We start from the raw sequence: 13,262 nt of genomic DNA on the forward strand, positions 1-13,262 counted from the left end.
CAAACTGATAATATCAGTAAATGGATCTTAACATACTTTACAACTTTTGTTTGAAATATTTTTCTATAAAACATATTTTCCAAGTTATTCAGGGGTACCCATCATTTTTCTCCACTCTATATACGAAGGTGGTTTGAAAAGTCCGTGCAAAAATGAACATTTCTTAAATTTTCGGAATAATCTTTTTTTTATTTTTCAATGAAGTTTCTTTTTAGGCCTATACACTTCGTCCAATACAAATGGATTGGTTTAACTGTGCAAAATAGGCATTTTGTTTCCGCAATCACTTCCTCGTTTGAATAAAATCTCCTTTTCGCTAGCCATTCCTTCATATGAGGAATAAGTTATAGTCTAAGGAAGCCAAATCTGTAGAATAGGCGGAATGCTGGAACCCTAACTCTATCAATTTTGCGGCCACTACTCCAAAGAAGTAAGCTGGTGCGTTGTCGTGGTGGAAAAAGACTTTCTTGTGGGCCACTCGTAAACATTTTTCTGCAGCTACGTTTTCAAACGGTCCAATAACGATGAATAATATGCACCTATAATATGTAACGATGCATCCCCCCCGGCGAACACCGCGGCCGACCGACCATCCGTCGGCCGCAAAACGGCGCTACGCGACATAAACAAACTCACGCGCGGCGCACATATACGTCACGTGTACACGCCGGCAACAACAATTGTTGTTGCCAAACACGCACGTGGCGGAAACATCATACGGAGCGTGGTATAAAAGACCGCTCCGCCGCGATCTCGGGACCTAATTCCGCCGGAGTCAGCCGGATCGAAAGATCGAAGCTGCTTCAGACCCCGATCCCCAAATCGAGGGACAGCGACGGTGTGTACCGTCACCGCTGTGCGTTCGCAGCCGACTCAACATCCTTCCATCCGGATCGTCCGAGGTAGTGCGTACGCTATCTCTCCCGTGGAAGTCGCGGGCAGCGGACTCCTAAACCTCTATCTCGGGTCGGTGTGTTCGCCGTCTCCACCGGGAGCTCCCGGCCCTCTTGCCCGTGACGGACTTGGGGATCGGCACGAGTAGGGGCGGTGTGTTCGCCGCCTCTGTTGAGTGTTCTCGACCTCAGCCACTCCACTCTGGTCATCGGGTCTTGCGCCTCCGGGGCATGCGAACGCCAGAAAATATCGATGATGTGCGTGAACTGATAAAGCAAGATCGTCATGTGATATACCGTGAGATTGAGGCATCTTTGGGCATTAGTATGACAAGCATCAATAAGATATTGCATCATCATATTGTTCCGCGTACCGCGCCGCGAATATAGAGACGATACGTGTCTCTCCGTCCGCACCTCACCGGAGGTACCACCGACCGCCGCGAACCACGAATCTACCGCCGCCGGCTGCACGTTGGCCAGGCTCGCCCGGTCGACTCCACCGTTCCTGTAAGGAAGCACAATACCGCGTGCGCTCCGCTCCGGGAGTCGACCGACGCGAGTACTCCACGTGCAGCGATCACTGCGACCCGCGTACCGCGACACCGCGTAGAATAGGTGCATTCCGCCGTCTTGCACTCCGATGCGTAACCGCCGCGATCTTTAAAACACCGGGCCGACACGCGGACCGAAACGTTACCGCGCCGTGACAACAACACCGCGCCCGCTCACCGCTGCCGCCGCGAGTACCACCAAGCGGCCGCTCTATTTAGATTCCGCGAAATACTGTTACGCCGTAACACCGGCTAAGCCGTCGAGACCGCGTCACAAAGTAAATACGGAATTTCGTCGCCGATACTGTCACCGCATTATTTACCTGCTTTTAAAGACAAACTTAAAGCACGGCCTGCCGCTAAGAACAACTGTAAAGACAACGTGGGATACTTCTAATAAACGGCTATTTTTCCGGATACTCGTTCACTCACTTACTCGCTCATTCACTCGTCCACTCCTACGCATACTCACGCACACACAACAAGGACGCCTGGACATCCGGCGAGTTACGCCAGGGCCACCGACACCGAATACGGTCGACCGTCGACACCGAAAGACCACTCCACCGGCCGGGGTAGGGCGAACGTCCACCGACCGGCGGGGTCCGGGTCATAAATAGTTTTACCTTTTTCTATATAGTCAATGAGGATTATTCATTTCGAATATCAAAAGTCGGTCGCCACAACCTTCCCGGCCGATGGAACGGTTTTCGTCTTCTTTGGTGCAAATTTCCCGCTGATAATTTGTTGTTTAGACTGTTCCTTGGTCTCAGGCGTGATATGGTGTATCTATGTTTCATCCACAGTGACGGAATGACGCCTAAAGTCCTGTGGATTTCGTTGAAACAGCTGCAAACTGTCCTTGGAACACCTTACACGATTTCGTTTTTGGTCAACTGTGAGCAATCGCGGCACCCATCTTGCGGATAACTTTTTCATACCCAATTGTTGATGCAAAACATTATATACCCGTTCACTCGAGATGCTCACAGCACTAGCAATCTCACGCACCTTCATTCTTCTATTATCCATCACCATGGCGTTGATTTTATCTATGATTTCTAGAGCATTAACCTCAAAAGAGCGTCCAAAATGTTCAGCGTCACTTGTGCTCATATGGCCACTCTGAAATGTTTGAAACCATTTATAAACTGTTATAATCGAAGCTGCAGATTTACCATAATATTTATCAAGCTTCTCTTTAGTCTTCTCAGGCGATTTGTCTTTCATAAAGTAATGTTTGACCAACACGCGAAATTCTCTTTCATCCATTTTTTGGAAATCACTCGACTTCCTCGATTCACACGAAAGCCAAACACAGAGAAATATGCCGATCTGGCTGAAACTTGGTGTGTGTTCTTCCAAGAGATGCCACTAACTGAAAATGACCTTGATACGTACCAGTGATGCCATCTCTCTGATTTTGCACGGACTTTCCAAACCACCCTCGTATATATACGTAGGTAGCTATTTATATTTCTGGCCTTGGTAGCAGTAAGTGTTGCCAGGCGCCATCTGACATTATCATTGGAAACTTGACATTGTTGAACATAAGAACATAAGAACACATTATCATTTGAGCGCGGTTTGTGTTGTTTACAGTGAATTGAAAAATTCATGTCGGGCAAAAAATGGAATTAACTCGTGAACATTTTCGTGCGATTATATTTCATAACTTTCGACGTGGATTATAAAGACAAGAGTGCATTGATGAACTTAATTCTTTATACAGCGAGAAAGCACCATCCTACAGCACTGTAAAAAACTGGTATAACGAATTCGATCGTGGCCGACGTTCGCTCCAGGACGAATTCCGTGAAGATCGTCCAAAATCGGTTGTTGTGCCAGAAAATATCGATGATGTGCGTGAACTGATAAAGCAAGATCGTCATGTGATATACCGTGAGATTGAGGCATCTTTGGGCATTAGTATGACAAGCATCAATAAGATATTGCATGAACATTTGTCCGTAAAAAAAATTTGTTCACGTTGGATCTCGCATAATTTGACAAACGCTCAAAAGAAGCATCGTGTTGATTGGTGCAAGGAAATGTTGAAAAAATACGTTCAAGGTGCATCAAAGGCTGTATATAACATCTACACAGGTGACGAATCATGGATCTATGCATATGAGCCTGAAACAAAACAACAATCGATTGTATGGGTCTTCCAAGACGAGTCAAATCCAACAAAAGTTGTTCGCGGAAGAAGCACATCGAAGCAAACGGTTTCTTCGGCATTACCGGTCACGTGGCGACAGTGGCGTTAGAGCACCGTAGGACGGTCAGTTCTGAATGGTACACGACCATTTGTTTGCCAGAAGTCATCGGAGAAATTCGAGAAAAGCAGAAAAAGAGGCGAATCATTCTTCATCATGACAATGCGAGCTCTTACACATCGAGTCAAACAAAAGAATTTTTGACCGGCCAAAACATCGAATTGATGGGTCATCCGCCGTACAGCCCTGATTTGGCACCCAATGACTTTTTTTGTTCCCGCACATCAAAAATAAATTACGTGGTCAACGATTTTCGACACCCGAAGAAGCGGTTGATGCATTCAAAACGCATGTTTTGCAGTTACCTCAATAGGAGTGGAAAAAATGCTTCGAAAATTGGTTCAAACGCATGCAAAAGTGTATTGATCATCATGGAGAATATTTTGAAAAACAATAAAACCAATTTCGATCATAAATATTTGTTTTTCATTATTAGGTCAGAAATATAAGTAGCAATCCTCGTATATATAAATGTATTTTTTTCTACATAAGTTATCTTGTTTCTAAATAATTATTAATCCTTTAAAAAATAAATTAATATTAATAATTCTCAAAAAAATTTATAAGTTTATTATAATAGCTACTTTTTTAGCCTACTAATAGATGTAAGTGATATATAGGATTGATGATTCTCGAACAATATTAAAATACGGATTATTTTTTTTCATTTCGGAAGAAATTATTTATATCGTCTTTCTTGCAGCTGTATTCCAACGGACATTGCTGGATGCTACCATACTCAATCGCCTTTCGGAATTCACTCATCATCTTCTCATAATCGTATTCAGTAAGTAAGCTTCTGCGAAAATACGAAATTTGCAAGTCAACTTTTGCTATGCCAAATCCCGTTGACATTAATATTGGAAACTTTCCAACACATAATGCGTCTACCGAAAATAGCATACTCTACATTTTTGGAAAATGCAGAGAACATTGAATAATTTCGCAGCAGAATGCTTTGTTTGCTCAAAGCCGGCTCTCATGACTTGCCTTTCTTATTTATTATTATACGACTTGTTTTATACGTACTGTGGCATCAATTTCATAGTTTGCAACAGCATTTCCGCCGCCCCGAGGTATTCTCTCGCAACATGCGGTTCTTCGCAAGCTGCTCTGTACAAACAGGTATCTCCGATCAGATATCCAAGAGCTAGGGCAATCTCGCCCTCCGATACGATATTTTCTGAAATTGACGAAGAAATCTGTATAATTACACAATTCTTATAATTTAATTATTGCTATAAGGTTTACTAATATAGAGAGGTTTCTTTATATAGGGCATAATAACAGCTTTAATCACCATAGTGTACTGCGATTTGAGTTTCTTTTTAAACTCTTTATAGTAGTCTCTTTGTATGTTTGACGTCGTTAGTATCTAGCAAATAAGTGACGGATACAATGCAGGAAAACATTTTCTGTGTTGTCTTAAATATTTTTAATGCTTTCACAAATTTCATCACAGTTTATACAAAGTAAATAATATCGAAATTACTTTACATCATAGTCATATAATATAGTCATATAAATACAAGTAAAAGAATGAATCTGGTATTACGTTAAATTTGCAAACCAATAGGTTAACATTAAAATTCTAATATCAATTATCTGCATTTCTTAATATGGCGAAATCAGGGATAAATTAATATAGGGAACAAATTAGGAGCTATTTTTATTCCATATTAAAGGTTTAATTTTAAATTTCAGATAGTTTCTAGAAAAAGATTAATAAATCTCTTAGAATTAAGATTTAATAGACCTCTTAGCAATGAAAACCGTTATAAGTGTTGTAATGAAAATAGAATTAGGGAGTTTCAAGGTATCATGAATATTTATTGTCCCTCAAACTATATTGGAAAGACATAAAATTTGGAATAGCATTGGAAGAAGGAACATCAACTACAATTTTGGGAAGAAAACCAACTTTAATTAAAGAAATAGAATAAGATTTAGAAAAAATATGATATTAATATGGAAGATAAATTTTTTATACAAACATAGATACCAAGATAACAGAAAGTCCAAGATTGAGAAATAAAATTTCTTAAAGACGTCTTAACAATATTTTACAGGCATTATGTATTAAATATATGTTATAAACATCTTTAAAATATTTCGATTTTAGACATTCTGCTGTCTGGAAAAGCAAATGATCCAAGTATCTGAATTTAATTATTTAAATATTTCATTATTTCATTATTTAAATTGTAACAGTGCAGTAATGCACCGCTACTAAAACCGACCCAGCCGAACATCTGTCGGGCCGTGTACGGCGCATTGCGCCACCTTAAGTTCTTAAACATACGCGACATCTTCACGCGAAGAGAACGTGTTCGCAACGTACAAACAACAACACGTGGTACGCACGTGTTGTTTGATTAAATAGAGTGTTGCTAGGCAACAACACGTCGCGTACCGAATTAGAGCGGTATAAAAGCGCGTTCCACCAGAAAATCGGGACGAGAGTGATCTAAGCTTCACCGCGACGATCCTCACATCACAAAGCATGGGCCTGGAAATCGGGGTAAGCGTGCACGCCACCTCCGCTAAACTGCTGTCAGTTCCGACCGTAGGCTCATAGACAGTCGGGAAACCAGGATCAGCATGTTCGTGATCTCCGCCATGTACGAGGTCTGTTCAAAAAATATCGCGAATTTTGAATTTCCGCGGGTTACGTATATTCGATTTTCGATTTTTTTGTGGCGTTATGTTGGTGCTCATGTCCCTCACTTATGCCGACAAGTTCGGCCATTTTGAATATTCAGTTTATCTTTGACAGCTGTTTTGCTTGGACGTGTTTTGGCTCGTCTTCGATTTTTGCCTATTCCAAAAAATGGATCAAATAATCTGTATAAAATTTTGTGTGAAAAACAAAATTAAGTGCGCGGACGCATTCCGAATGTTGACTGTGGCATATGGTGAAGCTACCTTGGACCGAAGCAACGTTTATCGATGGTACAAAATGTTCTCAGAGGGCCGAGAAGATGTGAACGACGAAGAGCGTGCCGGACGCCTGAGCACGTCAACAACATACGAAAACATTGATGAAGTGAAGAAAATAGTATTGGCCAATTGTCGAATCACCGTTAGAGAAGTTGCTGAGGACCTAAACATATCGATTGGCTCGTGCCATTCGATTTTTACTAATGATTTGGGCATGAGACGGGTTGTCGCAAAATTCGTACCAACGCCCCTCTGCTCACACATCGTTGCTTGTGCGTGAATTTTTGGCCAAAAGCAACACACTAATGATGCCGCAACCATCGTATTCCCCAGACTTGGCCCCCCTTTGACTTTTTCTTGTTCCCGAAACTGAAGAGGCACATGAAAGGACGACGCTACGCTACGATAGAGGAGATAAAGACGACATCAAAGGAGGAGCTGAACAAGATCACAAAAAATGATTTTTTGAAGTGCTTCGAGGATTGGAAAAAACGTTGGCACAAGTGTATAATATCTGATGGGGATTACTTTGAAGAAGACAAAATAGATATTCATGAATAAATAAATAATTTTTGAAAAAACACAAAATTCGCGATACTTTTTGAACAGATCTCGTATCTGCAGGCTCTCGACTGGGCGCGCGACTCCTTTGAGGCGACAAAGTATTTCGACGTTGACACCGTACCGTCCCCACTGCAACGCCGAGTCGGGCTTGTCAAAATAGGGGGTCAGCGTACTCGCTATCCCCTTGTCATGCTGTTGCAGGCTCTTGATAATGTCCGAGGCATCCGTGCCAAGCGGAGGGACTAGATGCCGACACTATTCGTCCGCACTGTCTCACTGTCCGGGACGTCCGAACCGTTTCCGCTCGTTCCGTCCGCGCCGATTGAAACCACCAACTATGTCCGTTTTCCGTTTCCAGTACTGTACCGTTAGGATTGCGCCGCCGTAACACCGCGCACTATCATAAGCGAAGTCGTCCGCATCAGTATCGTGCCGTCCGTACCGAATTATCGACGCCCAACTCTCGATCCGTTTCCGATCGTACCAATTTCTATCGAGAGTCATCTGTTCGCGATCCGCTGGACCCGTGTAGAGTGGTTACCATGAGTACCGATCGCCATAAAGGCAGAAACATACGCGCACTCTGCAGACGAGGACCCCATTCGTCGCGCTATTCGTTCCGTTACCATAGCCGCTAGCGTTGATTCACGATCGAACCATGATGCCTCACCGCGCCCCGCGAATACCGTGTCTGGCCCGCTTCACGCATATGAGAAAGATTGTCAACAGCGACCGACTCAGGCGGGGAATCATGTATGACGACAGTATTTTATAGCTTGTCCTTGTCTAATACCATAACATGTATTAAGACCATAATAAAGCGCACCGATCTGACACATAATTATAAGCACACAAAAATTTACGCTTTCTTTCCGGCGAACCTGTTATCCGACGAACAAAATGTGCGACTGCAGAAGCAACGAACGACCGACGCCGAAAAGCGGTTCGTTACAAAATTTATCGGCAAATTTAAAGGCAAAATTAAAAATGTTTTAAATTTAACTTTTCTACATGATGTTGCAGCTTTTATATTAACATTTACTGTTTGTTAATACCTAAAATTAACATAAAGTTAACATTTTAATAGTATGCAAGCAAACTAAAATAATAAAAATGTGAAAACATTTGTGTTTTCTTTAAAATCTACTACAATTTAATGTAAATTATATAATAAAATGACTTTCTCAAATTATGAACTCTGTTGTCTAATATAGGATAAAGTCTTATGTCAGTCTAAAACAATTATATATATAATAATATCTAAAAAAATATAAATATTTGTGTTTAATGATAGCACTATTGCAGATATATTTTAATAAAACGTAAACAAACTTTATCAAATGAAATATAGTATTACAGACAAAGTTATAGTTTCTTAAAAAAAATTTATCCACAGGGAATCTTATTTATTGCTAAAGCTCACATTTTACAACACCATTGTTAAACGATCAGGCAGAATACATTCTGAGGCAATTATTACTAATGCACTTTATTTCATTATACTGCCGCGATCGTGCTGAATCTATAAGAATGATCGGTAATATCATATCCGAATAGAAAGATAAGGAATGACAGAAAATGTCGATCGAAGTTTCATACAGTTAACTGATCAAAAGTTGCAATATTATTTTTTCGATGAGTTTCATACCGCATCCCATGTTTAATAAAAAGAATTTACTTTTTTTATAATTCTTAGCAGATACATTTTTCTATTGAATACAAGATACGTTGCAAAACTTACTGAAAAAAGGGGCAAATTTTAATCTATCGACTGTATATCCACACAGTCAGTTGATTAAAAGTTGTAACACCTTTCTTTGATAAATTTTATAATGCATCCCATATCCTATGGGAAAATATATTTCCTAAATTTGTAAATAGAAAAACAAATTGACCTATCGAAAACAGGATAATACATCGTAAAACATATTACCTTTAATCGTCTGGCTATATACACAATAAATCAATTAGAAATGTAATTAGCTGAAATGAATGAAATTTATTCCGACTTTGATTGGAATTATTGATCGTACCGTCCATTATTGTTTTTATGTTATTTAATAAAACATTATTTAATCTTTGATACATCACCATGATATTAATTAAATTAAATAAATTAAATAATTAATAAATAAATTATAAATATTATGAATAAATAATTATAAATAATTAAATAAGTAATTACTTTGTTTAAGAAAAGTAAAATGAATTTTTTTTATTCAATGGCAAATTTCTAAGAAAGTATATGAATGTCATAAAATATAAAATTTTATAATTAATAAGTATTGTTCAAAGAAGAAACTTTAAAACTAAATCAAGTCAAATTAATCCTGATAGTATATCTAGGTTTAACACAAAAACCTATTCAGGTAATCGTTAAGGATTGTTGAAATTACCATCCTGTAATTCGCGACCCTTGTAGCCGTGATTTCCTAAATAACCGGCGCCGAACACAACCGCTTTGAGGACCAGAAGTAACAGTAGATTCGATAAATTTAAATTGAGCACCTGTAAAATCACAGTTTTCTTTTAAACCGGACTAATTTCAATTATCTGTATAGTGAAATATAGTGGAAAATTTTATTAAAATTGCAATGTTATAATTTTTGAGTAAAAAACCATAAAGAGTTGTTCTTTGGATCTTTATGGTCCTTTATTAAACAATTTTGATTTTTTAGCAAAGTCTTACTGTATGAACGTTGTAATATTTTTACATTTCTAAAGATTTTATTAATATTTTTATATAGAAATATTTTAATATATATTAATATACCGATTCCTAAAAGTTCTGGAATGTATAGCATATATTTATTTTATGTAACATGTATATTTTTCCAAGCTCTGCGCGTCAATAAAGAACAGATCGATAACAATATACATGAAATTCGGAGAGAAAAGTAAATATAAATAATATAATAATATAAGTAAACATAAATAATATACGTATATCTATATATACAGAGAAAGCAATAACTATCATCTTGAATATCTTCGAAATATTTGAGCAGAAAAAGAAACATTTAATAAAAATAGTATTGATATCAATAATAATCACTTTAAACATATTCTGTAGAATGTAAATGTAACATTTTTTATCATTTTTTGTCTAGTTACCAATAAAATGTTTTTATTTTCTGAAAATGTTTAAGGTGGTAATTATTGCCTCATTTAATATAACTCTGATTACCTGACTACCGGTGGTCGATCTTTGCACGAGTTCCTTTGCTATTTCAGCCAACATCGATCTACCATATTTCTTATTACTAGTTTCCTTGTAAGAATCTGGATTGTCAGTGGTGCGAGCGTACACAATGCATATTATCAGCGCGGCGATGACAAACACTCTCGCGTTTATTAACATTCTTCTCGATGATATGAGAGCGCGAAATCAATAGGTCGTCAAAAGAGATTGTAAATCTCTGTGACAGATAGAATCACTTTCCTTTGATTTGTCGCTTAATGAAATCACAGGCAAATTGATCAGTCTCTTTTTCTTTTCTACAAGATATCAAATCTTATGTACCAGGCAGATGGATAATATATCGTGCAAAATACTCAGTTCTTAGAATTATCGTCGGAATACCGGAGGCACCGGGTTTTCGGAATGTTTCGAGTCGAAGTAACGTTTTAATGTTACAGCGAATGCTTTTATATAATCGCGGGAATCTTACTTTGTCTTTTTTTCTCGTTTCCGCGACAAAGCGTGAAGTCGTTTTGTCCATTTGAACTCGCAGTCAGCAGCTGTCATCTTCTGCTTTTCTCCATTGTGACAATAGATACCACACAATCGTTAATGACACCTATTAGCCCGACTACTCTCTAACTTTCCGTCGTGGTGCCTTCCGTCTAGCGGAACTTTCTTTACAGGTTGACGGAAATAAGTGGTGAAAGCATCGTTTACAAACTTTTACCCGATTCAAGAATGAAAACGTCGGCAGAATTAAACGACGCGTTCACGTCAACTCGTGCAAATTCTGTGTTCACGATTCCCTCGGAAACTTCTTCGTTCGCGTTCTTACGTGGACTCTTACGTTACGCAGGCACCCACATTATCAGCATCACTTTCTTCCTAAGAAATATAGTTTCCTGAGATAAAGGGAATTCACGTGCTTCACCGCTTCACGACGACACTTTCAACGTCGTTTTCGCGAAGTGTCGCGAGCGTCGAAAATATCGAATGCGAATTACTTTACGCGAAATTCGGGCGGTATGATGAAACGACGAGTTAAACAACGGACGGTGCGCACAGAGGACCTCGCAAATTATCGATCGTGCGTCAACGGCGGTAATAGACTTGCGTGAGAGTTTTGTATAAAAATTTAACTTTAATATATTCTCGAAACTCGCGATCGGACCACGCAGGCAGAGCCCCGTCTTTCACAGTCGAAATAAACGCAAAATATTATGAAGCTGTAACGGGAACCGTCCTAATCGCAAGTCTATATACTGCCTATACGTAGCCGATATATAAATATGTATCGCGGGGATATGCTTGCACGAACAATTCATTCGCGTGGATCAAGCTGCTCGAATATGCACGCGCTCGAGCCGACCGGCCGGGAGAAAAAACAAGTTGATGAAAAAATAAGGAAAGCGGCTGTCGAATTTCCCCCACATATATAATGTGGGATCCGACTATTGAAACTTTATTAAACAGTTGCTATCCAATTGCTATTTTCGTTTCACGATTCGTCCCCTCATTTCTTTTCTTGTCCTTAACCCGTTTCATATATTATTTATTCCATGCGATTTTTCAAACAAATGCACTGCTGCGGAAATTAAGCGCTGTACCTCGGTAGAACATCTTTACAATGTACGCCATCATGAATCATTACGAAATAATCATATTTAAATCGATCGTCAAGCATTACTGGGCAATAAAACTGGAAAACGCGGAAACTCGAAGCAATTTTCAAAGAATACTAAACGCAAATAATAAATGATACTATGATATTTGAGCTGTTTATTTCAAATGTCTCGAAAATATATTTTGCCTCTATAACAATCGATCAAATCAATGATTTCATCGAATAATCAAAATAGACATCGTATTTATTAAGACCAAACTCATTCATTTCCCCGCTCGATAGCTGTTCATTTCACTACGTATATACATGACATATTAACCACAAATCTCTTCAGAATCTAAAATTGATACGCGAGATTGATTTTATGTTTCGAACTAGATTCTTGAATATTATATGTGTGCATATTATATATTTGCAAAAGCGTGTCTTTTCTAATTTTTACGATAAAATTTTCTATGTTAGTAGGAATTTCGATGAATAGCGGCGAATCGATTTTTCATCACTTAGTTTAAGGTTTTTTCTTATTCCCTTGCCGCGACTACCTAGATTTACAACGTCAGAGGCAAGAAAATTCATGCTCAAAATTCTTGCAAAATATACCGTAGTGCAAAAATATATTTATGAAATGATATTTAAGATTGATAAAATAGATCTGTAAAATGTTTTGGAAACTTTCTTTCTACCCTAATAGTCAATAACTGTAAAATTAACGTGGTATATAACCTACCTTTTAACTACATGATTTTGTAACGTTAATTTCACTAATTATTAGAACAAAAGAAGAATTTTTGAAGTGTTTTACAAATTTGTTCAATCGATCACGTGTCATTTTAAGATATATCTTTTCATTTTTTCTATTTTCAAGAATTTTGAATATATATTTCCTCGTTTATAACTGTCAGAATGGTATATCTATGCGTGCTTGTTCTCAGCCGGTGACTAGCACTGGAGTGACAATGTTTGTCGCTAGGTGGAGGTCTAGAAAATCCCTTTTCTTGGTTCTCTCCCCTTTAGTCTACTGCTTGGTCGCGTGCACATTGGTTCATGTTTAACCCACCTCTTTATTTCTGATTCTTATAATTGTATACGCGCAGTGTCAACGAATAAAAGTAATTCTTTCGTTCGTGTAACTCGAGTGTGGTACATCCTCAACCCGCCGCATCCCAACAATAACAATATAAATCAAGACGACCACGGCAAAGGATCAGGAATGTTAAAAATGCG

General features: G+C 38.6%; 2 protein-coding genes across 2 annotated transcripts; both read right to left on the reverse strand.

Moving 5' to 3' along the window:
- Window positions 1-2,236: 2,236 nt before the first annotated feature.
- Window positions 2,237-2,719, reverse strand: LOC106742650. The gene has a single exon (XM_014615818.1). It carries the CDS (start codon window positions 2,717-2,719, stop codon window positions 2,237-2,239), a length of 483 nt encoding a protein of 160 aa, XP_014471304.1.
- Window positions 2,720-4,380: 1,661 nt separating this feature from the next.
- LOC106742651 lies at window positions 4,381-10,591 on the reverse strand. Its single transcript, XM_014615819.1, has 4 exons — window positions 10,418-10,591; window positions 9,627-9,738; window positions 4,756-4,909; window positions 4,381-4,525 (listed from the first exon to the last, which is right to left on the reverse strand). Exons 1-4 carry the CDS (start codon window positions 10,589-10,591, stop codon window positions 4,381-4,383), a joined length of 585 nt encoding a protein of 194 aa, XP_014471305.1.
- Between the last annotated feature and the right edge of the window lie 2,671 nt (window positions 10,592-13,262).

This window comes from Dinoponera quadriceps, unplaced genomic scaffold (genome assembly GCF_001313825.1).
Source record: "Dinoponera quadriceps isolate SergipeBrazil2010 unplaced genomic scaffold, ASM131382v1 scaffold820, whole genome shotgun sequence".
Taxonomy (NCBI): domain Eukaryota; kingdom Metazoa; phylum Arthropoda; class Insecta; order Hymenoptera; family Formicidae; genus Dinoponera; species Dinoponera quadriceps.